Source organism: Malaclemys terrapin, chromosome 9, assembly GCF_027887155.1.
Source record: "Malaclemys terrapin pileata isolate rMalTer1 chromosome 9, rMalTer1.hap1, whole genome shotgun sequence".
Lineage (NCBI taxonomy): Eukaryota > Metazoa > Chordata > Testudines > Emydidae > Malaclemys > Malaclemys terrapin.
In genome coordinates, this window is record NC_071513.1 from 98,458,905 (window position 1) to 98,485,436 (window position 26,532).

A 26,532-nucleotide genomic window follows, 5' to 3' on the forward strand; every position below is an offset into this window, starting at 1 on the left:
ATTTGCTGTTCCCCTCTGAAACGGCCCTGGGCTCCTTCCAGCCTGTCTCAGCCGGGGCAGGCCACATCAGAGCACCGAGCAAATGGAAGGCACCGGGAAGGGGCCCAGCGGCAAGTCTCAGCTGCCCCAGCCTACGGCAAAGGATGAAGTGACTTGGAGTCCCTGGGGGGACTCTACGGAGCGTGGAAGAGAGAGGAGGTCTCCTGGCCACCATCCCTCCCTGTGCCAACGCCCTGCTCCCATCCCGTTCGCTGTCCCCAGCACCCACGGGTGGCTAGGTGGGATACAGGATTCAGCAGCTGGGATGGAGCCAGGCCCATGGGCCTGCGGCACCTGAGTCCGGGACACGCCAGGGCATGGACGCTGGTGACCCCAAGGGGCAGGGCAGGGCAGTGCCATCTCTAGGGGGCAGGGTCCCAGAGCCCCTTCTCCTGCGCCCAGCACCCGCAGCCGTCAGCAGCGAGTGGGGCCGTGCCCGGTGGCTCTGCCCCAGGCCGGGCTGCGTGGGTCACTGCTGGCCGGCCCGCCCTCTCAGCCCTGGCCCGGGGGGGAACTCGCTCCCGCGGGCACGTGGCAGAGCTCTGCCCCGGCGCAGCCCGGCCCCAGCCCCTTCCCCGCCGGAGGCGGAGCGAGCGCCCCGGGCCCGCCCCAGGCCAGGGCGGGGCGAGCCGAGCCGAGCGCTGGGGCTCGGGCAGGAGCCGCCGGCTGCAGCCCGGGCAGCGGAGCGGGGCCGGGGCAGAGGACGGGGCGGGAGGCGCGATGGCCGCGGACGGGATGGAGGCGCGGGCGCTGCAGTATGAGCAGACGCTGGTGAGTGCAGCCGCCTGCGGCTCCCCCGGGCAGCGCTGCCCGGGCCGGGGGAGGCGAGGGGCTCCGGGGCCGGGCTCTGCAGGGGCGAGGCGCTGCGGAGATGCCAGGGTGGGAGCTGGCGGCTAGTGGGCTGTGGCTGGGCGTGTGGGCACCCCAGGAGGGCGCCCTGGGGATGAGTGAGTGCCAGGGCTGCGGGCACCCCTCAGAAGGGGTGTACAAGCCGCCCCACAACACATGGTACATTGGGAACGGGGAGGTGCCAGGGCTGCAGGCACCCCCAGGAGAAGGCTCCGGGGCTGGGTGTGTGTTGGGCACCCCTAGGGAAAGATGTGGGGTGCCAGGGGGTGAGCACGCACCATTGGCATGTGGCTGCTGTGTGCTCTGGTGGCTGCCTCAGTGAGTTGGTGTACTGGGCATCCCCCCACCCTCCTTGCCACCGCCCTGGGGCCAGCCCTGCATTGGAATAGTGGGGTGGGGACAGCCGGTTGGTGCCAGCCTGGGCTATGCCTCCGAGGGGTTTCAGCTGTTTTCCTCTTACCCGCAGGGGCTCAGCCCCTTCGATGCCTGCTCTTGGCACCCGGCTGCCCCTTTCTCAGGTGCTGGTTGTGCCACATTTGCTCTGTCAGTGCCCAGGACCCCATCTCCCACTTGCTACCTCTGCCTCCGGCACCAAGTCCTGTTAACAGAACAACTTCATCTAGTGGCTCAACTTTCTCTGTGTGTGTGTGCGTGATCTTCAGGGTCCTGCGAGGGCCCCTGGGAAGGGTAGAGGGAGCTTGGCTGCGAGGGCCCCTGGGAAGGGTAGAGGGGGCTTGGCTGCGAGGGCCCCTGGGAAGGGTAGAGGGGGCTTGGCTGCGAGGGCCCCTGGGAAGGGTAGAGGGGGCTTGGCTGCGAGGGCCCCTGGGAAGGGTAGAGGGGGCTTGGTGCCTCTAGGAGAGCGATGCCGGAGATGCGTTCCCACTATGTGCTTTCACGCCAGCCAGGGTGCGAGGTTGGCATGTCATTTGCTGGCCCTGACCTGGGGGCCAAACTGGAGGTTCTCTGTGCTCCTCCAGACCCTCCTTCATAGAAACTTGAGGTACACGTGCCCCCACTAGGTCCCCTCTCCCTCATCCCCCCTCCCCAGGGCCAGGGCAAGACTGCTCCCTGCAGTCTAGTCCCTAGGCCTGGAACAATTTTAAATATCACAAGTCATGGGGTTTCCCCTTCATCCTTGGGGGACCATTCCCTGGCCACGTCCACCCTTCCTGTGGGCAATCCCTGGCCAGATCCATTCCCCTGTCGGGGAGTTTCCCACTGATATTCAGCCTAAATTGTCATTTGATCCATTTTGTCCCCTTATACCCCCTCTACAATCCCCCATTAACACTAACACTTGCAGCCCATTCCCTTTCTCCCCCACCCCCCGTAGCGTGCTCTGCAGCCCGGCAAGGCGGATTTAGCTCCTTTAATCTCTCCCTCCGAGCCCCTAAGCGTCTTGCTGTTGCATAGCGGTGGGTCCCTGGCTCCCTGCTGCTGCCTTTCTGTTCCCACAGCCCCTGTCTCTGGGGGTGCCTCTCCTCTGCATCCAGACCCCTTCTCCAGCAAGTTCCACACTGCCCCCTTCTTACTCTTCTGCTCCCGAGGGATCGTACCCCCTCTGCCTTTAACCTTAGCTCCCATGTTTATGGTGCTAGCACTGCACCCTAGATGTCTTCATATCTCATGATTCCTGGAATGACTCCTGCCTGTACTCACCAAGTAAACAAGCGGCTTTTCTCAGCTCCTTACAGCTGAACGTCTGGGAGACCAAAGTGCGACGGGACCCAGCCTCCATCCCAGGTCCAGCCCCTCTTTCTCCTCCTCCCTCTGCCTTCCCTGAAACCTGGGAATGGAACATCCCTCACCTTGAGGTTCCCCGTCCCCCTGCAGCACTGCCCTTCCCCACCTCTCTTGCAGCACTCAGCTATGTCCCTTGCTTCCCTCCTGGCAGTTCCCTCCTCTGTCCCATCCCTCCAGACCCCAGCATGGCATTGCCATCTCCCTGGGTACCACGTGTCCCCACATCAACCCCTCCTGCTCCCTGTTCCCTGCAGCTCCCAGGGCAGATGTGCTCCTCTGGGTCCCTGGACTTGCTCCATCAAGGGGTGGGATCGGGCTGGCTCCGGAAGGCTTCGTCTTGTGCCCGTGAGCTCATCTTCCCTTAAACAACCCAACGCACTGCAGTTGTGAATATAGCTTTCCTCGAGGGTCTCACGCACCGTAGCCTGAGTAGGCCGAGCTCATGGGACACACCAGAAGCTCCTTGCATCCCTCCATTTCCCTCCTCGTAACATCTGTGTGCCACGCTCCCATCCCCCTCTATTTCAGGGGCTCCCCCCACCCCTCCTGCACACTTGGCCTGGCCTGTCTCCCATTACCCCTTCCCCCATGTGGCAGGGGTTCCGTGTTCCCCGCAGGCTGGGGCCCCCCAGAGCTGGGTGCAGCATCCCCGGTGGCGTCTCTCCAGAGCCATGTAGAGAGAGGACTTTCCCCTCCTTGCTCTAATGCCCGTGCAGCCCTTTCTCCGCTGGAAGAAGCATGCGGCACTGCACATTCCCTGCAGGGTGCGCCGCTGGCAGGATGCTCCCTGCCGCCCCATGGGCTCCGCTGTCGAGGTGCTGAAACTCCATGTGCCTGGATGGCCCTTGGAGGCTCAAGCCCCAAGGGACGAAGTAGCAGCTCACCTGTGTCCCTGCTGTCGTGCTGTGTCCTGTGTGAGCTGGACTTCCACGCTGCACCCCAGAGGTGGCTGCATTTCTGCAGTGACGTCCTCTAGGTCCCTCAGGAAGGAAGGGGCTAGCGACCCCTCTGAGGTGCAGTTGGGAGATATTGAGAAGGAAGGAGGAGGCTGTGGGGGCACAGGACTGAGGGCTTTGCCGTGTGGAAGGGGCACGGAAGGTGGCGGTGGTGGGGAATCGTGGCTCAGAGAGGAGCAGGCACCGGGGTTTGGGGCCCAGTCCCATGTGGGGCAAACCAGGGGCATCTGAGCCAGGCCACGTAGCTCTCGCCCTGTGAATCCCTCGGTGCTGGTGCGGTGCATTGAGCCCCTCTGCGGGACTAGCTGTTGGGGGTGCCGGGTGTAATCTGAGGAGAGGAGTGCGAGGTTGTGCCGGCTCTGATTCCTTCTCTAGGGGCAAACAAAGCTGCAGCCACCTCTAGAGAGGCCCAAGTCCCTGGGGCTTGCCCCTTGGGGGGGAGGGAAGGGGGAGGGTGTTGAGCTAATCCTTCTGTAGGGGCCTTTCCAGCCTGCTGGGCAGTAAGCGTGAGCTACCTCGATAACCCTGCTGTGCATTGGGTTGCTCGGTGGCCTGGGCAGCAGGGCAGGGCTGGACATGCCCGCAGGCCAGGGTGGGCGGGAGCCACCAGCTCCTGCATTGTCCCAGCTCTGATTAAAAGCACGCAAGCCTCCAGCCCTCCTGGCTGCGAAGAAAGTTCTCCAAAAGCACCCTAAGCTTAACCGACACCATGCCGCCTGCCTGAGCCTGCAGGCAGGCAGCCCTTGTGCCTCTGCTGCTGGCCAGAGCCCTGCCGAGCTGCAGCACAGTGTTTGCTGTGGCTGGTCAGGAGCCCAGCCAGTTCCATGCTGCGTCTGCTTGTGCCCAGCTCTGAGCAGCAGAGACAGGCCTGGGAGGGCACTTTCGGATTTCAGACACCTGCCAGCCGGAGGCAGATGGAGGGGGCCTAGGGGCAGCAGCTAGTGTGGATCCCAGCAGCCCCCTCCCCTTTCCATGGTGGGGGGAGAGGCCTCCCCTGGCCATTCTCACTGGACACTGACTCACCCTCTCCCCAATCTTTTGTACTGGTCTCTGGCCCAGGCTACCGGGGTTACAGCCGCTGCTGCATGCTGGGGAGGTGGCATGGCAAAGGGTCCAGCTGGAGACCCTGCAGCTGCCTCATGTGGAGCACGGTGGCATCTTGCACCGGGCACCTGCATTGCCAAGCCCCAAATCCCCACCGTGCTCATCGTTTGGGAGACCCGGCCCCGTTCATCTGCCCCGGGGTCTCTCCCGGCGGTGCCCTGCTAGGAAGAGGTCGTCTGCGGGGACACGCACGCAGGCTGGCTGGTGCCGTTCCCAGGGCGCTACAGCCCAGTCTTGGGGCGAGGCAGGTGGGGTGAGAGCCATAGGGGCAGGAGAGCCATTGTTTTGCAGGGGCTAAATAGCCTCATGGCACATCTGCAGATGGGGCAGGCTGCTTTGGGGAACGGGGCTCTTCCCAGACCCCTGTCATTGGAGCACGAGCATGCTGGGCAGCTGGTACCAAACGCCCAGGGGAGTGCGGCTGACTACTCGAAGATCCCACGCCAGGGCAGACTCCCTTCATCCCGCTGCGTTTTGGCCGACACACCAGAGATTGAACCGGGGACCTCCCGAGCTGCTGCGGCGTGAGCTAAAGAGCCCGGGCTTCGTCGCGGGGGCTGTAACAGGCTCCGCTCTTCTGCACATGGGCACACAACAAACTCCCAGGTGGGCGATGCCACCAGCGGGCTTCCCTCGGCGGACGGCTGGGCAGGGCCCAGCTCCTTAGGCGTTGGGGGCCTGTGTAGCTTTGCTGCTGGGTCGGAGGGCCGAGTGGGCCGTGCAATGGGGGAAGGAGGGGATATCAGTGGAGGCACTGTCTCTGGAATAGCCCCCCAGCTCACCTTGTCCCAAACCCCTCCATCCCCGGGCAGCTCCCTAGTGCTCCCCACCCATCTTGGGGAGAGGTGGGGCTGCACTTGTGAGAATAGAGATGGGGGGGGCACAGATCACCTCTGCTGTGCAGGGGATAGGGTCGGCGTCTGTGCAGAAGCAGCCAAGCTGCCCTCTGCCTTGTGGGAGAATCCACATGGTGGGAGGCCCTGGGGGGCTTGTGGGGTGTGAACCCCCCTGAGACATAGTGGCACCGACCAGCCCAAGTGCTTATGTGGCCCCCAGCACCGTGGTCCCTGTGCTGCACAAATGCTGCTGCCTCCCTCCTGGCTGTACCCCCGGGAGCCCAGGTTGTAATCCCCAGGTCACGCTGCATGTTGGGCCCAGTTGCTGGAGCGGGCGGGGTGCTCTGGAGACAGGTAGTGCCCCCCCCCCACATCTCTGCCGATGCCACCAGTCACAAGCCACACGGTGCTGCCTCTCGTGAGCATGTGTGAAATGGTTTCTTTCCCCCAGGCTCCCCTGCTGGCCAGGGGACAACTCTTCCCTTTTCCGGCTAACCCGGCTCCATCTCTGAAAGCCAGGGTAACCGGGCCACCACATATGCCCTCCGCAGAGCCCCCCGACAGACAGGCCTTTGTGTGAGCGGCCTGCATCGCGCTGGGCTCAGGGCAGGCCACCGTGGTCAGCGGAGGGGCGCTGCAGCTGCCTTGTGCCGGGCTGGGGGAAGCGCCTGTGGGCACAGGGCCGGCCGAGTGCATGACACTGATGCTCTGTTTTCTCCTCTGAGAAATTTCACACCCGAGCTGGTGATTTGAACCAGCTCCTTTACAACACGGGGAAGTTCAGCTCCAGCTGGGCCCAGCCGGTTTGAACGAGTGAGCTGTGGGAATCGCCCTCCCAGCTGCGTCCCGGTCCCACTCCCACCCACCCCCAGCAGGCAGCAGGAGGGTGTCAGCTGATCAGTACCCCCCACCCCCCTCATCTGCACCCTCTCTTCCCAGCTAGCCTTCTCCCAGCGCTCTGTGCCCTGTGCTTGCCCAGCGGATCAGCTGTCCTGGTCCAGCCCGTGCAGGGGACTCTGCCCCTACTTTGGGATGTCTCTGGTGCCAGATCGTTGGGACTGGATGGATCGTGTGGGTCCCCCCACACCCGTGCCGAGGGGCTCCCTGTCTTTGCAGATCTCCCACGGAAGATCTCTGCTGAGCCAGCTTCCCCGGGCCGGTGGAGCCTGCCCGGGCCGGTGGAGCCTGCCCGCCCCCAGAACGGTGCCTGTGCCCCCCGCCTGGGGGTTCCAGTGCAGGCTGCCCTAGCGGGGACCCTGAGTCTGGCTGGCTGTGGCCTCCTCACCCCATCCCCCGCTGGCTCTGCCCCACCCCCGTTGTGCCTTTCAAATCGCTATGGGGGTTCAAGTGCTCCTTCAGGAAACCGTCTGTGTGCTTTGTCCCCCCATCTGTCCTCTCTCCCCTAATCTCCCACCCCCAAAATAACCCAGTGGCCTGACCAGGCCCCAATCTCCCTCCTTGGGGCTGGGACAAGTCCCCTCCGCCCCCTCTGATGGCTCCATCCTTCTCCATTTTTCCCATAACCTTGAACTCTTATCCACTTTCCTTATCTCGATGGATAAGCTGTTCTCCCCTCTGCCCCGGCAGGCACTGCCTTGCGGGTGTTGTGCAACCCGTCACGGGGGGTGGCTCAAGGTTACCGTGGGCGACGGGACGTTTGGCTCTGGGAGACGCACGTGCCCCCACGGGCTGCCCCAATCTCCACCCGACGGCCTGGCAGAGGAGCCCGCCCTGGGGAGGGCCAAAGGCTGTACCCCACCCACCCTGTGCGGACATGGGCGGGCTCCCCCACTTCCCCCCGAGCCCTCCTGCAGGTGCTGCACGGAACACCAGGTGCTGGTCCGGCTCACGCCCGGGCTCGTGGCTCAGAGATGCGGCTCCGGGATGGAGGGGCTTACGTTTCACAAGCACCTCTTGTTCCCCTCACAACAGCTCAGGGCGATTCCAGCCGCCAGGGCGGAGGCTGGTAATAAAAGCAGCGTGACACAGATTGCTGCCGCTGTTCCCTTTGTCCCCAACGCTCCTGGCGCCCGGGGTCGCAGCGCGGCCCAGAAGAAAAGGCCTTTTCTGTGAGAAGCCGAGCGCCCCTGTGCGGAGGGTGGGGGCAGCCCCGCCATGCTCACGTGGCTCCCCAGCCTCTCTGGGACCCCTGGCACTCCCGCCTGAGCCCCATGGCCCCCGAGTCTGTGTGGGCTTGGGACAGATCCTTTTTCCAGCCCCCTACGGGTCCCTGAGATCTAGGCTGGGGAGCGGGGAGGGGCCAACGTCTTCAACTCTGGGTGCCCAAGGTTAGGGTCCTAGAGCCTGTGGCAGGCACTTGGAAGGCAGTGGCCTGAGTGCTCCCAGATCTCCCCACCACCATAGCTCAGCCCTCTTCAAATTCAGGCTGCTGCTTGTGCCCGGCTCTGGTTCCCGCAGCCTGGCCGGGGCCCCCAGGGCTGGCTGCACTGGCTCCTTCCCGTGGGGCTCTGGGGCGGGCTTGGTGCCAGATTCTTGTCTCCCTGCTGCCCATTCACATGGTGGCATCAGGGACGAGGGGCGGGGCGGCTGCTCCGTCTTCTGTGCCATGGCTGAGCTCAGGGCAGGGCCTTGGCCAGCCGTGAAGTCCCTAGTGACCGGACACGGCTGGCACACAGGGGTACCCATGACGATGGACCACTGCAGGCGGGATGGGGGGGCATCGGCACTGGAACACGACGTGCCAGTGTAACCGTCACGTGTGCCCAGAGAAGCAGCAGGCCTGGGCGCAGCTGCGCCAGGGTACCTGGGCACAAGAAGGATCCCTCCAACCCAGACTCACCCTGGCACTGCCCCGGGAGACAGCTACAGAGAGCTTCCTCCCTTAATCTGCCCAGCCTGGCACGCTGGCTCCAGAGCCAAAGAAGAGCTATGGAGCAGCGGTGCCCAGCCCCTCCCCTCTCGTTGATCTCCGAAGCCTCCTTCCTGCAGCCGGAGATGCAAATCCCAGCTCTGGGAGGGGAGTCACAGGGTGCTCCATGCCCCTATCAATGCTAGGGCATCTTGATGGGGCATTCGGGGGCTGGGTGACTGACAACCCCCTCAGTCTTCCGATCCCCAGGCCCGGAGAACTGGGGCATTTTCGCTGCACTGGGCATGGGGTGGGCCTCTTTGGATGGGCTCAGGTGCTGCCCAAAGGGGTAACCTGGGGCCCGGAGCTGAGTGCCTGCTGCCCGTGCACCCGAGGCAGGACATTTAAGTGAAAGGTCCAGGAGAGATTCCCCCTGCCCCCGTGTCCCCAGCTCCCCCTGCCCCTCCCAGAGCTGTGATTGTTCAGCTGTTTCTCTGCGGAGGCTGGAGACTCGCTGCTGTTTGTTTTCAAAAGGCCTTTGTTGAAAAATAAGCCGGGGGAAGGCGGCGAGCTGTGCCCAGACCCCTCCTGGGAGCCCAAACAAAGCGCCCGGCCATTGGAAGAGCGAGCAGGGAGCGCGGGGATGCGGCTGGGCACTGCCAAGACCACAGAGGAGAATCCTCCGTCTTAAGGGAACGAGGCTTGCCCGGGACCCCTTTCTCAGAGAGGATCGGTGCCCCCTGGGGGTGCTGTGAGCCAGGCCCTCACCCTGCTCTCCGGGGCGAGCCAGCAGGCTGGACACAGGGATCACTGCAGCTCCAGTTGTGTCAATATTTGTACTTGGGAAAGAACAAAACGAATTAAGTCCCAACAGGACGCAATCCAGAGTGTGTCTGGATCGGCCAGAGGGCGAGTGAGTGGCGGGGGTGGGAGGGTGGCAGCTGGGCATATCTTGGGCAGAGGTTCCAGTCTGTTCAGTGAGGCCTGCTCTGCCACTGCCCCTGCCCCATGTCTTGCCTGGGCACCCGACTGCCTTCCCAGAGAATGGGAGCGGGTTTGAGTCCGTTCCGGGGCAGAGCTTTGTGGGCCCACAGCCTGGGAGAAGGGAAGGATTTAGTCCACAGAGCCTAGCCCAAGATGCACCAGGGAGTCCCATTGTCCCCTCCCCAGCTGCCCTGGTGCCTGCATTGAGCATGAACTGCACCCACCCACCCCAAGCAAATGCTCTGCACTTAGCCCCCTGCAGGTGTGGCCTGTAGCTCGCAGCAACCTTGGGTAATGCACTTAGCCCACAAAGGGGAAGGTTCACTGGAAGGGTGAAACCTGGGAGCAGGTGCAGCCAGGAGAGCCCAGGAAGGGAGCGAATCAGAGAGGGGTTTGCCAGGTGTCTCGGACTCACAGGTCGTGCCCACTCGTGGTCCCTGTGCCCCTTTCAGTGAGACAGCCCTTCTCGGGGGTCCACTCTCCCTCGGGGTTGGCCCCTCCACCTCCTGGAGCTGCACCTCTCTGAGCCTTAGCACGCCTGTTTCTCGCCATGGGCCCCCTCAGGGAGTCCACTCGCTCTGGACCCCCAGGGCCTCCAGACCGGAGTGACTCTCAGCCAGTGTAAACCAGGAGGGTTTATTGAGAGTTGAACACAGCACAGGAAACTCTCAGGCCTGGCCTCCCTCAGCCCAGCACACCCCAGTCTCCCCTGCATCCAGGTGGGCTTTGCCTGCTCCCCCTCTCCAGCCCCGAGCCCCCCTGCTTCCCAGCTGGGCATTCGAGATCCCCGGCCCCAAGCCCCGCCTCTGTCCATTGTCTTCTCTCCAGGTAAACAGGGTCGTAAACAGGGTGGCCTGGGCCTCCTCTCCTCTCAGCCCTCCTCTGGCTGGAACCGGCTGGTTAGGTCACCGGGGTCCTCGGGGTCCTCTCACCACAGCCCATTGTCCTCCCACTGGCCAGAACCGGCTGTGACTCCTGCACTGGGTCTCCGGGTCGCCAGGTAACCAGTCACTAGGGTATCCGTCCTCCAGGCCATCAGCTGGGGTCCCAAGTTCCCTCTCCGGTCCTCTGCAACAACAACTCCCTCTCCCCTCACCTCGTTAAACCAGTAACACCCGGGGACACTGAGTACCATTCCCTCTGCATGCAACCCACTGCATAACACAGAAAAAAACCCAAGAAACTCCCCCACTTCGTCACACCAGGGGACATGGCAGCACAAAGACCCGACGCGGTTGCTCTGTGTAACAGCCCTGGGATGTGGCGCTCACCTCGAGCCCCCCAGTCCCAGAAAGCAGGTATTGGAGGGGCAGCTAGAGTCGAGGGCACGTAACGGTCTCCATCCTGCCGTGGCACTTGCTGGTGCTCCGAGGGCTGGCCGCTGGCGGGAAGGGGAGTCTGAACAGAGACGGCTCAGCCAGGAGAAGGACGAGAAGGGCGCTCGGGTGGGGGCCACCCTCCGCTCAGATCCTGCAAGCAGCTTTGTTTTCCCTTTGAGCAGTTCTGCAGCTGAAGTGGCTGGAATTTGGCAGGGGTCCGGCCCTCCCCTTGTTGTTCCAGAGGAAGCCGGCTTTGATTCGACCGAGTGATGAGCTGTTGGCGATGCTGTCGTGCGGCTCCGCTGGGCGTGTGTTTGGCGGGGCTCGTAAAGCGCCTGGCGGGGGCAGGATACCCAGCCAGGGATTGGGGGGTGGTTCTTCTCCCCATAGGTGTTTCTCATTTTACATCCCCTTTAAACAAGGACAAAACCCCTCGTAATGTCCCCCGGCAAAGCGCCGTGAGTGTCGCGTTACTGCTGGTCAGGAAAGGTCAAGTTTTGGCGGTGGGTGCGCCTTGCCTTGCCTGTCATGGCGGTGATCAGGGACAGCTTTGCAGGCTCCTTTCGAGTCCTACTCTGATTTCGCCACACCGGAGTGCCGCGGCCCCGAGCGTTGGCGTTTCCTGCCTGAGCTACCAGCTGGCACCCAAACAAAATAGCGCGTCGGGGAGGAGTTCAGAGACTGGCATGGAGCTGAGCAGGGGGTGCTGCGAGTGCTGTACCAGGAGGGACTGAGAGGACCTGGATTTACCTGGGGGAGGTGACGGTCCCACGGGCAAGTGGCAGGAGGGAGGGGTTGTTTACACTGGTCTGAGGGGACGTAGGCGAGCAGCAGGAAGTTGTAACAGCCTCTGTCAAAAGTACTTCTATAGCCCCCATCTCCCTAATGGGGACTTGAAAGGTTGAATGAGTTTATCCTCACCGGTGCCACTACACACGTTACCCACTGGAATGGCCAGTCCTTCACTTCAAGCTCACTAGGCTCCGGGCCTCATCGATCTGGTGGCAGGGAGTTCCACAGGCTCACCATGGGTTAGGGACAAAGACATTTCCTCAATTGTGACATGAGTGCTAAGTCCCAGGCCAAGGTCTTGGTGGGGAAGTAGCCTCATCCCACCCAGTATTGTTGCCAGCAGCCTCCTTGGGGACAGCCAGGCCTGGCTGGACAGAGATTCCCACCCAGCCCAGCCCAGCTGTTATCCCCATGGGGCAGATGGGGAGCTGAATGACTTGCCCAAGGACACGGGGAGTCTGTGGCAGAGCAGGGAATTGACCCCAGCTCTCCTGGGTCAGTGCCTGACCCCCTGTACCATCTGTCCCTACCCTTGCAGGGCGAGCTCTGGGGTTAGTGCGCGCTGTGGGGAAAGGCATGTCACGTGCGTCACAGGAAGCCGGCCAGCAGGGCCCCTCGCCAGACCTGCTGAGTTATGGGGCTAATCCCATGCTCAGGCCCTAGAGCCCCAGGGACTAGCCCCATTCATCCTGCTCTCCTTCCCCGGTGCTCTGGGGATTTCTACCCCCTGCTCCCAGGCCTATTCCCTACCCGCTATTCCATTGCTGCCCACGGGGCCCAATTCTTCCATTTCTCCCTGGCACCCCTTGTGGCTCTCTGGCAACAGTGCATGCTCCCCGCTGTGCAGCGTGGGCCTCTGCTCCCCGCGCCCCTCCTCGCCTCTCCCCCGATGCCAGCCTGCGCTGGGGGCAGGCTGCACTCCCCTGCGGGGCGAGGGGCAGCGCTGAGACTGGGGGTGGACCCAGTCCCATTCAAACCAGATGTTTCTCTTAGCCGCCCTGCTGCCACCGGGGGGTGGGGGGGCAGGACTCTGCCAAGTCAGGCCAGTCCCGGGTCCCCCCTAGGTTAACTCCCAAGGGAGCGCCTCGGGAATCCCTTTGGGTCTGACCCCATTCCCCATTGCTAGTCTCCCTGGCACTCTGAGTGCAGCCCAGACGCTAAGCAGAGCCCAGTTCTGGCCTGGAGTCTGCATGGGCCAGCGAGGAGCAAGGTGGGGCGAGTCCGGCCTGCCTTCTGCAAGTAACGGGCAGGGCAGAGCTCCCAGGTCCTCCGCCTCCTGGGACCCATCACCCCTTCGCTTGCAGGGAGAGCAGAGCCGAGCCCTGCGTGGGCTGAGCTGTGTCCGGGACTGCTGGGGCTGGGTCGGACTAGGCCCTGTGCTGCGCCGGCTCAGGCGGGCCCATCCAGCCCGGCCCTGGGACTGTGGGGGAATCGGCATGGCCCTCACGTAGCTCCTGTGCACTTAGTGCCAGAACTGTCAGGCCCCTCGGCTTTTCTTCCCATGAGCAGCCGTCTCTAGCTAAAGCCTCCCATTGTTCCTGGCACTCTGTATTCTGGCCCTGCCGGGGAGGGAGGAAGTCCTTGGCATTGCCCTTACAGTACAGGATCAATGCCCGCCTGTGCACCCCTCCTGCTGGAGAGAGAGGGCACAAGGAACTCGCGGCAGGGGCCGTGCCAGCCTCAGCCCCCGGGCTCCTGTCTCCGCAGCTCTAACCGGCCTCGCTTTTAAAGTCTCAAGTGCTGGGGCTTCTTCTGCTTATTGGGGGGAATTCCCCCGTGTCCGTCCCGCTGTGTGTTGGGGAGTTTCCCCTGAGACGCGGCTTGGCCCGTTCCTTCCAGTGCTGCCCCCTCTCTGCCCTCAGGGTGTCTGTGAATACCGCTCCTGGCCTCAGCCCTCTGCGAATCTCGGGGAGGGACAGTCCCCGTTGTCAGCTCCTTGGCCTAGGACCCAACTCTCGTATTTCAGAACGACGAAAGGAAATGGTTTTGTCCCTAAGAGCCGGTGAGCCTGTGGAACTCCCTGCCACCAGATCGGTGAGGCCCAGAGCCTAGCGATAGCTAGTACCTACCTGCAAGGACACTTAATAGGGTGAAGCTTCACCCCCGCCCCCCTCCCCCCAACTGCCGCTTAGAAACGACCTGCCGCTGGGGGTGGGTTAGTCCTTCACGCGCTGTCTTGCACCGTCAGCCCTAGCTGGATCCATGTGGTCACTTCACCCAGGCTTCTAGGCAGCTGGTGGCCGGCAGTGGCTCTCTGGTAACTGACCAGGGCTGCATCTGAGCTCCCAGAATGACCTAGCGGTGAAAGGCTCCATCTCTGGGTGTGGTCCTCAGTCACCGTCCACTGATCAGGGCCAGCACCAGGCTGCCTCACCGGTTCAGGCACCAGCAGCTGGATCAGCTCAGCGGGGGGGATGCAAGTCTGTAGCTCTGCAGGGACCCCACGTCTCGCTCTGTGCCTGCTGCCCCTGTAACCCATCCCCCGCTCATTCTACAACTTCCCCTCCTGTCACTCTGCATCTGCCCCCCAGAGCCCATGGGGACCCACTCTGCTCTACGTCTGCCCCCCTGGTCTGCCCCTGCAGCCTGCAGGGACCCCCTGACTGGGGAAGCTGGAACCCCCTATCTAAGGGAAGAGAAAAGCTCTAATGAACCTCCCCCTTGAAGACCCTTGGCAGCGTAAGAGATCGCCAGCGCTGGAGCTGAAAGGAGCAAGCCCTGGGCCCCACTCCCAGTGGGGACACTCGGAGCCTAGGATGTTGCACCAGGCCTGGGGCCCAGTGGGATGGGGCCTGCAGGGCAGGGAATTGGCTGGAAGCCCACTCGGAAAGGCTGCAAACAGCCTGCTTAGCCCATCGCTGGCACCCAGTGGCTGCCCATCCCCTTGATCGTGGGGAGGCCTGTTTGGAATCCACCACCCCCCTGACCTGGAGCTGGCAGGATGGGGAACACCCCCCCCCCCTGATGTCAGGCTGCTGCTGGCGGGTCGCTGGGCGGGCGGTGCCGTGTGCTGGTGCCAGCCCACTCCAGCTGGGCACTGGGGCCCGTTTCCTGTGCTGGTGCTGGGAGACGCATTGCACTGGGGGAACAATTGCTATTGATTGTGAAGCTTCCTTATCTGCCTGGCATTGTTCTGGCCAGGCCGGGAGCCCAGCGCCTACCCCTGCCTCTGTGTGCATGTGGATTCCCCTCTCTGCTGTGGGAAAGGCGGGGCTGAGACCTGGAGCTGGCCCCATGACTGGATCCAGCCAACGGAGAGCTCCATTTGCTCCCGTTGCTTCTTGCCCTGCTTTCCTGGCAGCGTTTCCCAATGGGAGGAGCCCAGGGTTGGGGGTCGGGACTCCTGGGTTCGAGACTCCCAGCTCCCCCACAGACTCTGATCCCGAGCCAGTTGCTCCCCAGCCTCGGTTTCCCCATCCACGCGGGGGAGGGTAGCTGTGCCCATGCAGTGCTGGGAGCCTGAAGGGCCCCATACGGGCGCCCGGCCTTGCTGTCCTGTTGCTCCCCCTCCCTAGCTGCTGTCTCATGTCTTGGCCCCGCGCCTCGTGCGGCTGGGAAAGGGCTGCAGCCAGAGGCCCCTGCCGCTGCGCGGGGTCGCCTGTGTCTGGATCTGGGCTAGGCCTGCCCCGGGCAGGCTGGGACATGTAGAGTGTCATTGCCCACTGGGCTGGCCTGTGCCCTGATTGCCACAGGCTCTGCCCGTCCCTACATGGGCCCAGGGCTGTTCAGCACATGCCCTGCCTCCATAACGCGGCTATGAGCTCAGTGCGGGGTGAGGTAAAGGCACCACGTGGGGGGGGGGAAGGAAACCCTGCAGGGCAGTCAGGGAGGTGGAGAGTAGGGGGCAGGTATGCTGCCCCTCAGACCCCAGTGTCTGGGGTGCTGGTGTGAGCAGCTGCAGTGGGGTTGGGGTGGACCTCATGCTGAACTCTGGGATGTTTGGGGAAGGGCTAAGCCACTGGCTTCTCCCCCCCAAGCTGCCAGTGCCCCCAGCTCTGCCTGTGTTGGGGGGCGAGGGGCAACCCCCTGCCTTCTCCCCCAGGCCCCTCTCCAGGGTCACCGAGCCCTGGTGGAGGTGGGGGCCTACAGGGCAGATTATCCCTGCATCTGGCCTGTTGTCCGCCCTCCTGACGCCGCGCTCTCTCTGCCAGATGTATGGCCGCTACACTCAGGACCTGGGAGCCTTTGCCAAGGAGGAGGCGGCACGCATCCGGCTGCAGCAGGAGCGCTGGAAAGCCTTCCCGAAGGAGCGTGCCCGCGGGCCGGAGCTGCTGGAGTACGACCAGAGCCGCTGCGCCCGCTGCCGCAGTAAGGAGCCCGCAGGGGACAGACACACGGGCCAGGCTGCCCCATTGCATGGGGGGGGGCTCCTGTGAAACCCACAACCACGGGCCTCCAGCCCAGTGAAATCACAGCCTCCCCAACACCCTACAGCTTCCCACAGGGAGTGCTGGCTGCACAAGTGTGTGCGCTCAGGCCTAGTGTACATACGACCACACCCTGGTGCACGCCCAGGCCCTCGTGCACACCCCAGTACATGCCCAGGCCCTCGTGCACACCCAAGTACACGCCCAGGCCCTTGTGCACACCCCAGTGAACACCCGGGCCCTCATGCACTCCCTGGTGCATGCCCGGGCCCTCATGCACACCCCGGTGCACACCCAGGCTTTTGTGCACATCCCGGTACATGCCCAGGCCTTGTGCACACCCCGGTGCATTCCCCGGGCCCTCGTGCACAACCATCACTCCCCCTTGCACCTCCCTCTTTCCACCCATCCCACTCCCTCTTCCCTCTCCTCTCATCCCTGCCTCTCTCCTCTCGTCCCGTCTGTGCAGCTGGCTCAGTGGTTGTGCCGGGCTCACAGCCCCCAGCCGGGCACTGTTGAGCTCACCAGTCCCCTTTCTTCTCTGTTTTCTCTCGCTCCCTGGCTCTGGGTCTCCTTCCAAGTCTCCATCCCGGCCCACCCCGCAGATCCAGAGCTGGGCCGTGCCTCCTGGAGGGAGAGCGGCCGGTGACCCGTAACAATAGGCTAAGCATGCATGACCTCGCCCTGTGCAACACGGGGATTTGGGCTGTGTCCTTGGCGCAAACCGGGCTGCTGGAGAAAAAATGACTCACTCGTTGTCATTGGACACTCACAGATGAGGACAGTGACACCTGCCCATCTGGCCACCAGCAGAAATGTGGCCTTCCCAAAAATAACTAGTGGCCCCTCCCTGCCTACACAGTGCCCACGCCGGGGGGGACGATTCCCCCTCCCTGCCTGTGCCCACACCGGGGGGGATGATTCCCCCTCCCTGCCTGTGCCCACACTGGGGGGACGATTCCCCCTCCCTGCCTGTGCCCACACTGGGGGGACGATTCCCCCTCCCTGCCTATGCCCACACCGGTGGGGGGGATGATTCCCTCTCCCTGCCTGTGTCCACGCCGGGGACCCAGATCCCCTGTTCTGAGCACACAGTCCCCGTCCCCATGTGCGTTGGAGCAGGGGAGATTTGTGACTTGTTCTGGCTGTTCCGATTACGCGCCTTTCCCTTTGTGACAGGAAGTCCTGTGACTCCTCACACAGCCGGGTGAGCTGGGCTCATCTGCTACACTCAGGGGGGATGAGCGCTGCTGGGCTGGGGGTGGCGGGCGAGCTGGGCAGGCGTGTATTAAGCGCAGTGTGGGTGTGGGGAAGACCTGACTGCCCTATGGCTGGGGGGAGTGTGAGCTGTGTACCTGCTTGGGGCGGGGAGGACATGGAAAGTTGGGGTGTGTGGGTGGGTGTTCTGCAGGCAGGCTCTGCTCTGAGACAGTCAAATGTAGTAAAAATCTTTAAAAAAACCAACTCAATACTGACAGGGGATTTCAACTATCCCCATATTGCCTGGGTACATGTCACCTCAGGACGGGATGCAGAGATAAGCTTTCTTGACCCCATAAATGACGGTTTCTTGGAGCAGCTAGTCCTGGAACCCACCAGAGGAGAGGCAATTCTTGATTTAGTCCTAAGTGGAGCACAGGATCTGGTCCAAGAGGTGAATATAACTGAATCGCTTGGTAATTGTGACCATAACACAATAAAAATTAACATCCCTGGGAGGAGGAAAACACCACAGCAGCCCACCACGGTAGCATTTAATTTCAGAAAGGGGAACTACACCAAAAGGTGGAGGTTAGTGAAACAGAAATTAAAGGGTACAATGTCAAAAGTGAAATGCTTGTAAGCTGCACAGAAACTTTTTAAAGACACCATAATAGAGGCTCAACTTAAATGTATCCCCCAAATTAAAACACCCAGCAAGTGAACCAAAAAAGAGCCACCGTGGCTAAACAACAAAGTGAAAGAAGCAGTGAGAGGCAAAAAGGCTTCCTTTAAAAAGTGGAAGTTAAATCCTAGAGAGGAAAATAGGAGCATAAACTTTGGCAAATGAAGTGTAAAAATATAATTAGGAAGGCCAAAAAAGAATTTGAAGAGCGACTAGCCAAAGACTCAGAAAGTAACAGCAAACAATTTTTGAAGTAGATCAGAAGCAGGAAGCCAGCTAAACAACCAGTGGGACCACTGGACGATGGAGGTGCTAAAGGAGCACTCAAGGATGATAAGGCCATTGCGGAGAAACTAAATTAATTCCTTGATTAGTCTTCACTGCAGAGGATATGAAGGAGATTCCCACCCCTGAGCCACTCTTTTTAGGTGACAAATCTGAGGAACTGTCCCAGACTGAGATGTCATTAGAGGAGGTTTTGGAACAAATTGATAAACTAAACAGTAATAAGTCACCAGGACCAGCTGGTATTCACCCAAGAGTTCTGAAGGAACTCAAATGTGAAATTGCAGAACTACTAACTGTGGTATGTAACCTATCATTTAAATCAGCATTGGTATCAGATGACTGGAGGATAACTAATGTGATGCCAATTTTTTAAAAAGGGTCAAGAGGCGATCCCGGCAATTACAGGCACACGGTAAGCCTGACTTCAGTACTGGGCAAACTGGTTGAAACTGTAGTAACAAACAGAATTATCAGACATATAGATGAACATGATTTGTTGGGGAATAGTCAACATGGTTTATGTAAAGGGAAATCATGCCTCACCAATCTACTAGACTTCTTTGAGGGGGTCAATTAGCATGTGGACAAGGGGGATCCAGTGGATATAGTGTACTTAGACTTTCAGAAAGTCTTTGACAAGGTCCCTCACCAAAGGCTCTTAAGCAAAGTAAACAGTCATGGGATGAGAAGGAAGGTTCTCTCATGGATCAGTAACTAGTTGAAAGATAGGAAACAAAGGGTAGGAAAGATAGGAAACTATTTACCTCTCTCCATTCTGGTCAGTTTTCAGAATGGAGAGCGGTAAATAGAGGTGTCCCCCAGGGGTCTGTACTGGGACCAGTCCTATTCAACATATTCATAAACGATCTGGAAAAAGGGGTGAACAGTGAGGTAACAAAATTTGCAGACAATACAAAATTACTCAAGATAGTTAAGTTCAAAGCAGATTGCGAAGAGCTACAAAGGGATCTCACAGAACTGGGTGACTGGGCAACAAAATGGCAGATTAAATTCAAGGTTGATAAATGCAAAGTAATGCACATTGGAAAACATATCAAATGAGGGGGTCTAAGTTAGCTGTTACCGCTCAAGAAAGAGATCTTGGACTGATTGTGGATAGTTCACTGAAAACATCACTCAGTGTACAGCCGAATGTTAGGAACAGAATGTTAGGAACCATTAAGAAAGGGATAGATAGCAAGACAGAAAATATCATATTGCCTCTCTATAAATCCATGGTACGCCCACATCTTGAATACTGCGTGCAGGTCTGGTCACCACACCTCAAAAAAGAAAAGAAAGGAAAGGAAGTATTTCTTCACACAATGTACTGGGGGGGCTGCTGGGCTCTGCAGGGCTGCCGGGCTCCACAGCCAGGTCTGATTGATCACCCACCCCACCCCACCCCACCCCTCCACGTCTGCCAGTGATGGTGCCAATTGTCTGGCACTAGCCAAGTGCTGACTCCCTGCTGCAATCCATTGGACTGCACTAATGGCAGTGGTCACTAGAGGGCGGACGAGGCTGAGAACCTGGCCCCAGACCCCAGCACTTTGCAGGCCAGGAGCATGGGGCTGGTGGGATCTCTGGGGGAGGCCAGGCCCTGGGGTGGCAGTAGGATGACCAGATGTCCTGATTTTATAGGGACAGTCACGATTTTGGGGTCTTTTTCTTATATAGGCTCCTATTACCCCCCACCCCCGTCCCGGTTTTTCACATTTGCTGTCTGGCCACCCTAGGTGGCAGGCTGAGCGGAGCAGCTGCCCTGGGTACAGGTGTGGGGCCAGTTGGGGCTGCCAAGCAGAGATGCTGCCAAGCACTGCGGCTCTGGGCTGTGGAGCTGCTGTGGGACACCTTGCTGTGGGCAGAGCAGCATTGGCACCAGCCCCTGCTTTGCTCAGACGTCTGCCAGGAGACCAGCTGGCTCATTGAGGGAGCCATCAGCCATCGGGGCTAAGCAGGTGCCCCATCCCTTAGGTCAGCAGACTGCCTGCTTAGCCTTGGGGCTGGCCCCTCGCTGGCTGGGTCTCTAGAGGGCACAGATGTCTGGCTGGGCAGGGAGCTGGTGCTCAGCTGTGACTGAGTCTTGCCACCCTTCTGCGCCATTCAGAGCCTCGGGAGCCATCCCTCTGGCCTGGCTCACCCTCACCCTCTCCACCACAACAATGCCCCCTCCTCTGCCCTGCTCTCCCCCAGCAGGGGGCGCCCCGGAGCGTCTCGCCGTCACAAGCTGCTGAGGGCTTTCTGTGCTGCGAGTGAGGCCGCGTCAGCCTCACTTCCCCGCACACCCCGCTCCCCGGAGACCTCGCAGGCACTTAGCCAGTGTTTAGCAGCGCCGCACTCTGCCGTGTGCGCCAGGGCTGGGAGGAAGAAACACGGACGGTGGGGACCTCGCTCCCAGCCCGTCTCCCCACATCCAGCCTCAGTGGCATCACTGGCTATGGGGCAGCCTGGCACTAGGGGGTGCTGTGCTGCTGCCCTATGGCACCCTGTCCATCGCTACACACCCAGCCTGGCACTAGGGGGCACTGTGCTGCTGCCCCATTGCACCCTGCCCATCTCCATGTACCCAGCCTCGCACTAGGGGGCGCTGCACTGCTGCCCTATGGCACCCTGCCCATCGCTATGCACCCAGCCTGGCACTAGGGGGCGCTGCACTGCTGTCCTATGGCACCCTGCCCATCGCTATGCACCCAGCCTGGCACTAGGGGGCGCTGCACTGCTGCCCTATGGCACCCTGCCCATCGCTATGCACCCAGCCTGGCACTAGGGGGCGCTGCACTGCTGCCCTATGGCATCCTGCCCATCGCTATGCGCCCAGCCTGGCACTAGGGGGCACTGTGCTGCTGCCCCATTGCACCCTGCCCATCGCTATGCGCCCAGCCTGGCACTAGGGGGCGCTGTGCTGCTTTAGCTGCTGCCCAGCCTGCTCCTTCCCCCACACCCCAGCTTGGTGTTGAGGGGCCCTGCAGTTCTCACTCTATCCCAGCACGGCCTTGGAGGGCGCTCTGCTGTGGCAGGTCCCTGAGTGATGTAAATGCCAACGTCCAGGGTTGTCTGGCTTGTGAGACAAGTGGACTGTGGGTCTCCATCTGCGGCCATCTCTGCTGGACTGTCCACAGCTCAGCTCCCATAATGAATTGGCACCAGGGGCGTCTTTGTTCAGCACTGGGAGAGTGGAGTGCAGCAGGGTCGGGACTGAGGGGCACCGGCAGAGCGGTGGGCGGGGGGAGTCCAGGGCTGGGACAGCAGGGGGCTGTGGGTCGGGATTGAGGGGCACCGGCAGAGCTGTGGGTGGGGGGAGTCCAGGGCTGGGATAGCAGGGGGCTGTGGGTCGGGATTGAGGGGCACCGGCAGAGCTGTGGGTGGGGGGAGTCCAGGGCTGGGACAGCAGGGGGCTGTGGGTCGGGATTGAGGGACACCGGTAGAGCTGTGGGCGGGGGGAGTCCAGGGCTGGGATAGCAGGGGGTTGTGGGTCGGGACTGAGGGGCACTGGCAGAGCGGTGGGCAGGGGGAGCCCAGAGCTGGGACAGCAGGGGGCTGTGGGTTGGGACTGAGGGGCACCAGCAGAGCTTGGTGGGGGAGCCCAGAGCTGGGATAGCAACAGGGGATATGGGTCGGGACTGAGGGGCACCAACAGAGCTGTGGGGGGGAGCCCAGAACTGGGATAGCAGGGCGGGCTGAGGTTCGAGGCTGAGGGGCACCAGCAGAGCTGTGGGGGGAGCCAAGAACTGGGATAGCAGTGGGGGCTGTGGGTTGGGACCAATGTTCCCTTAATTTTTTTACATCCATGTGTGGAATGAATTTTGTTATGTGCACCAATATGGAGGCGATGTGTGGCGGCGGTGGGGCCGAGGGGTTCGGAGTGTGGGAGGGGGCTCAGGGCTGGAGCAGAGGGTTGGGGTATGCGGGGATGAGGGCTCTAGCTGGGGGGGTGGGCTCTGGGGTGGGGCCAGGGATGAGGGGTTTAAGGTGCAGGCTGCTCTGGGGCTACGGTGGGGAGAGAGGACTGCCCCCAGCCCTCTCTCGTTGCAGCAGCCTGGGACTAGGGGAGAGGCGCCTCTCCCTGCCTGCGCAGCCCTTGATGGCCTGCTACACAGCCGCGCAGCTTAGAGGGAACTTAGGTCGGGACTGAGGGACATTGGCAGAGCTGTGTGGGGGAGACTCAGCACCTCCTGGAGCCCGTCTCTGCTCCCCTCTGGCCAGCCCTGTGCGAGGGTGTCCCTTCTCCTGGAGCTTCTCCCTGTGCCCTATTGCTCTGACTTCTCTCCTCCAAGCCCCATCTCTCCCCCAGCGGCACAGGCTGGAGCCCGGCCTGCGAGGTCCCTGTGGCCAGGGCAGGAGCCAGGGTGAATAGCCGGAGCGGATGGTTCTGCCCATCCCCTGTGCCCGGTCCTGAGGAGCTGGCACAGAGCTCAGTGCAGAGATCCGGGCTGCACTAACCCCCGAGAGTCTGCAGGGGCTGTGTCCCAGCCCACCTGGCAGCCTGGCGCTCCCCCAGCCCCCAATCTCCCCTCTCCCCCACCGCCATGGCCCATTGCTGGAGAGCTTGGATGGCTGCAAAGAGTCTCTGGGGGGGGAGGCAGCGGGATTGTCGATCCGTCTGTCTGAGCCGTGCCGGGTTGGGGGGGCGGGTTAATCTTGCCTCCAGGATGCCCTGGCTGGGCAGGGAGGATGGGCCCTTCCCCCCCGGCTCAGCTCCCGCGCTCTCCCCACAGTCTGCACCGTGCGATGCCAGAAGTTCCTCATCTCCAAGGTGGGCGAGGACTGGATCTTCCTCATCCTGCTGGGGCTGGTCATGGCGCTGGTGAGCTGGGCCATGGACTTCGCCATAGCCACCTGCCTGCAAGGTGAGGGGGGCCGGGGCCGGGCTGGGGCCACTTGCCTCTGTGCCCTCGGACAGAGCCAGGCAGCTGGTCTGCTTGGCACGCTGAGGGCACAGCCAGGATTGCCCAGGGCCCAGGTGGGGGGGCTGGGTACCCTGTCAGCCAGGGGGATGGGCCCAGGTGGGGGGATGGGTAGATGTCAGCCAGGGGGATGGGCCTGGGGGGGGAGGGAGGGGACTGGGTAGATGTCAGCCAGGGGGATGGGTCTGGGGGGCGGAGGAAGGGGGCTGGGTAGGTGTCAGCCGGGGGATGGGCCCAGGGGGGGGATGGGTAAATTGTCAGGGAGCTGGGCGGCGGGTGGGGGGGGACTGGGTAGGTGTCAGCCAGGGGGATGGGCCTGGGGGGCGGAGGAAGGGGGATGGGTAGATGTCAGCCAGGGGGATGGGCCTGGGGGGGGAGGGAGGGGACTGGGTAGATGTCAGCCAGGGGGATGGGCCTGGGGGGCGGAGGAAGGGGGCTGGGTAGGTGTCAGCCAGGGGGCTGGGCCCAGGAAGGGGGCTGGGTAGGTGTCAGCCAGGGGGATGGGCCTGGGGGGGGAGGAAGGGGGCTGGGTAGGTGTCAGCCAGGGGGATGGGCCCGGGGGGGGGAGGAAGGGGGCTGGGTAGGTGTCAGCCAGGGGGATGGGCCTGGGGGGCGGAGGAAGGGGGCTGGGTAGGTGTCAGCCAGGGGGCTGGGCCCAGGTGGGGGGATGGGTAGATGTCAGCCAGGGGGATGGGCCTGGGGGGGGAGGGAGGGGACTGGGTAGATGTCAGCCAGGGGGATGGGCCTGGGGGGCGGAGGAAGGGGGCTGAGTAGGTGTCAGCCAGGGGGATGGGCCTGGGGGGGGAGGAAGGGGGCTGCGTAGGTGTCAGCCAGGGGGATGGGCCTGGGGGGGGAGGAAGGGGGCTGGGTAGGTGTCAGCCAGGGGGATGGGCCTGGGGGGCGGAGGAAGGGGGCTGGGTAGGTGTCAGCCGGGGGATGGGCCCGGGGGGGGATGGGTAAATTGTCAGGGAGCTGGGCGGCGGGTGGGGGGGGACTGGGTAGGTGTCAGCCAGGGGGCTGGGCCCAGGTGGTGGGATGGGTAGATGTCAGCCAGGGGGCTGGGCCCAGGAAGGGGGCTGGGTAGATGTCAGCCAGGGGGATGGGCCTGGGGGGGGAGGGAGGGGGCTGGGTAGATGTCAGCCAGGGGGATGGGCCTGGGGGGGGAGGGAGGGGACTGGGTAGATGTCAGCCAGGGGGCTGGGCCTGGGGGGGGAGGGAGGGGACTGGGTAGGTGTCAGCCAGGGGGCTGGGCCTGGGGGGCGGAGGAAGGGGGCTGGGTAGGTGTCAGCCAGGGGGATGGGCCTGGGGGGCGGAGGGAGGGGACTGGGTAGATGTCAGCCAGGGGGATGGGCCTGGGGGGCGGAGGAAGGGGGCTGGGTAGGTGTCAGCCAGGGGGCTGGGCCCAAGTGGGGGGATGGGTAGATGTCAGCCAGGGGGATGGGCCTGGGGGGGGAGGGAGGGGACTGGGTAGATGTCAGCCAGGGGGCTGGGCCTGGGGGGGGAGGGAGGGGACTGGGTAGGTGTCAGCCAGGGGGCTGGGCCTGGGGGGCGGAGGAAGGGGGCTGGGTAGGTGTCAGCCAGGGGGATGGGCCTGGGGGGCGGAGGGAGGGGACTGGGTAGATGTCAGCCAGGGGGATGGGCCTGGGGGGCGGAGGAAGGGGGCTGGGTAGGTGTCAGCCAGGGGGCTGGGCCCAGGAAGGGGACTGGGTAGGTGTCAGCCAGGGAGGTGGGTCCGAGGCGTGGCCAGGCAGGTATGGGCTCAGTCCCGCGTTGTGGTGGCTCCCTTGAGCAGAGGCTCCAGGCAGTGGAAGGGTTTGGCCCCTTTGGATGGGGCTGTGTCATCCTGAATGGGGCCCTGTCTGTGCCCTCCCTCCCCTGGGCTGAGGGGGGCAGGGCAGCCAATGACCCCGATGCCAGCGAGCCCCCTCAGTGACCACTCCCCATCTCTCCGCAGCCCAGAAGTGGATGTACGGGGGCTTGGACACCAACATCTTCCTGCAGTACATGGCCTGGGTCACCTACCCCGTGGTGCTCATCACCTTCTCGGCCGGCTTCACCCAGATCCTGGCCCCGCAGGCCGTGGGTAGGAGCCAGCCCCTGCCCCTCGGGATCCCCCAGCCCACTCTGCGAGACCACGCCGGGGGAAATCACCCCTCCTGTGCCCAGCTTTCTGGCCTGGGGGTGGGGGGCTAGACCTGGATCTCCCCTCCCCCGCAAAGGGCCGTGAAGGAGGAGGGAGTGGGGGCTACAGCCCCTCTCTGGGTGCTCACCCATCCCCTTCCCCAGGCTCAGGCATCCCCGAGATGAAGACCATTCTCCGAGGTGTGGTGCTGAAGGAGTATCTCACCCTCAAAACCTTCGTGGCCAAGGTCATCGGCCTGACCTGTGCGCTGGGCAGCGGGATGCCCCTGGGCAAGGAGGTAAGAGAGGCAGGGGAGCTGCTGGGCCATGTCTAGAGGGGGGCAGAAGGTGGGTGCCAGGTGCGGTGGGCAGGCAGCCCTACCGGGGGGGGGCATGTACCAGGAGTGGTGGGCGGGTGGCCCTACACGGGGGGGCATGTGCCAGCTGAAGTGGGTGGGTGGCCCTGCCAGTGAGCGAGTCTTCCCACAAGGCTCACTGCTTTGAGGCTGGGTGCCCGTGGTAACCAGTTCCTGGCACTCTTCCCACAGGGGCCCTTTGTCCACATTGCCAGCATGTGCGCCGCCCTGCTCAGCAAATTCCTCTCCCTCTTTGGAGGCATCTACGAGGTGAGAGGCCGACGCTGTGTGGCCTGCGGGTGCTGACCGAACGGGTACCAGGGGCCGGGCCGGGCTGGGAATGCAATGAGAGCGGGGGGCTCTCAGGTCTGCAGAGGGATCCCCTGGCTGTGGGGCAGGAGGTTTGTCCTCTCTGACCCTGGTCTCTGGCCACGGCTGGGCAGGGCGGGGAGAGTGGCTCTGGCCGTGGCAGAGGAGAGGGTGGGCCCCACGGGGGGGGTGTCTCTGGCCGTGGCTGGGCAGGGCCGGAAGATGGCTCTGGCCGTGGCAGAGGAGAGGATGAGCCCCATGGAGGGTGTCTCCGGACGTGGCGGGAGAGGGTGAGCCCCACGGGGGGTGTCTCCGGACATGGCAGGGGAGAGAGTGAGCCCCACGGGGGGTGTCTCCAGACGTGGCAGGGGAGAGGGTGAGCTCTGGGAGGAGTCTCTCCGGCCGTGGCTGCCTGGGGCGTGTCCCCACAGGGAGCTCCCGCCCGGGCGCTGCCCTCCATCGTCTCCTGCTCTCCCTTGCCTTGCAGAACGAGTCCCGCAATATCGAGATGCTGGTGGCTGCCTGTGCCGTGGGCGTCGGCTGCTGCTTTGCTGCCCCCATTGGAGGTAGGGCCTGCCGTGCGGGCTGTGGGGCTGGACCCCGCCCGCCTCTCCCCTGGCCCTGCCCTGCCTGATCCCACAGCTCCCCATGGCTCTGAGCTAACCGAACCCTCCAGCAGGGCAGCGTGGGAGCTGTGCCTGGCCAGGGGGCCCCATCCCCCACACAGGCCTTCACACCTCGCGTCCCTAAGACCCTGATCTGGTGGGAACAGCCACCCGGCCGGGGAGGCCGGCACACCTGGGCCTGGCTGGCCATCAAACTGGCCAGGAGCGAGGCCTGGGACAGGCCACAGCCTCTGCCCCCCAAG

At 62.9% G+C, this 26,532-nt stretch overlaps 1 protein-coding gene across 3 annotated transcripts in view; it reads left to right on the forward strand.

The window, feature by feature from the left end:
* Window positions 1-703: 703 nt before the first annotated feature.
* CLCN2 (chloride voltage-gated channel 2) overlaps window positions 704-26,532 on the forward strand; it is a 41,314-nt gene continuing 15,485 nt past the window's right edge. For 2 of the 3 annotated variants that reach the window (XM_054040515.1, XM_054040516.1), the window contains exons 1-7: window positions 704-810; window positions 15,583-15,739; window positions 22,690-22,821; window positions 24,833-24,961; window positions 25,165-25,298; window positions 25,548-25,625; window positions 26,152-26,230. In XM_054040515.1, the coding sequence (XP_053896490.1) occupies window positions 760-810; window positions 15,583-15,739; window positions 22,690-22,821; window positions 24,833-24,961; window positions 25,165-25,298; window positions 25,548-25,625; window positions 26,152-26,230 (760 nt within the window). In that variant the 5' untranslated portion in view covers window positions 704-759. Of the gene's footprint in view, window positions 811-15,582; window positions 15,740-22,689; window positions 22,822-24,832; window positions 24,962-25,164; window positions 25,299-25,547; window positions 25,626-26,151; window positions 26,231-26,532 lie in introns of those variants that run through there. The other variant, XM_054040517.1, reaches the window with a different exon arrangement.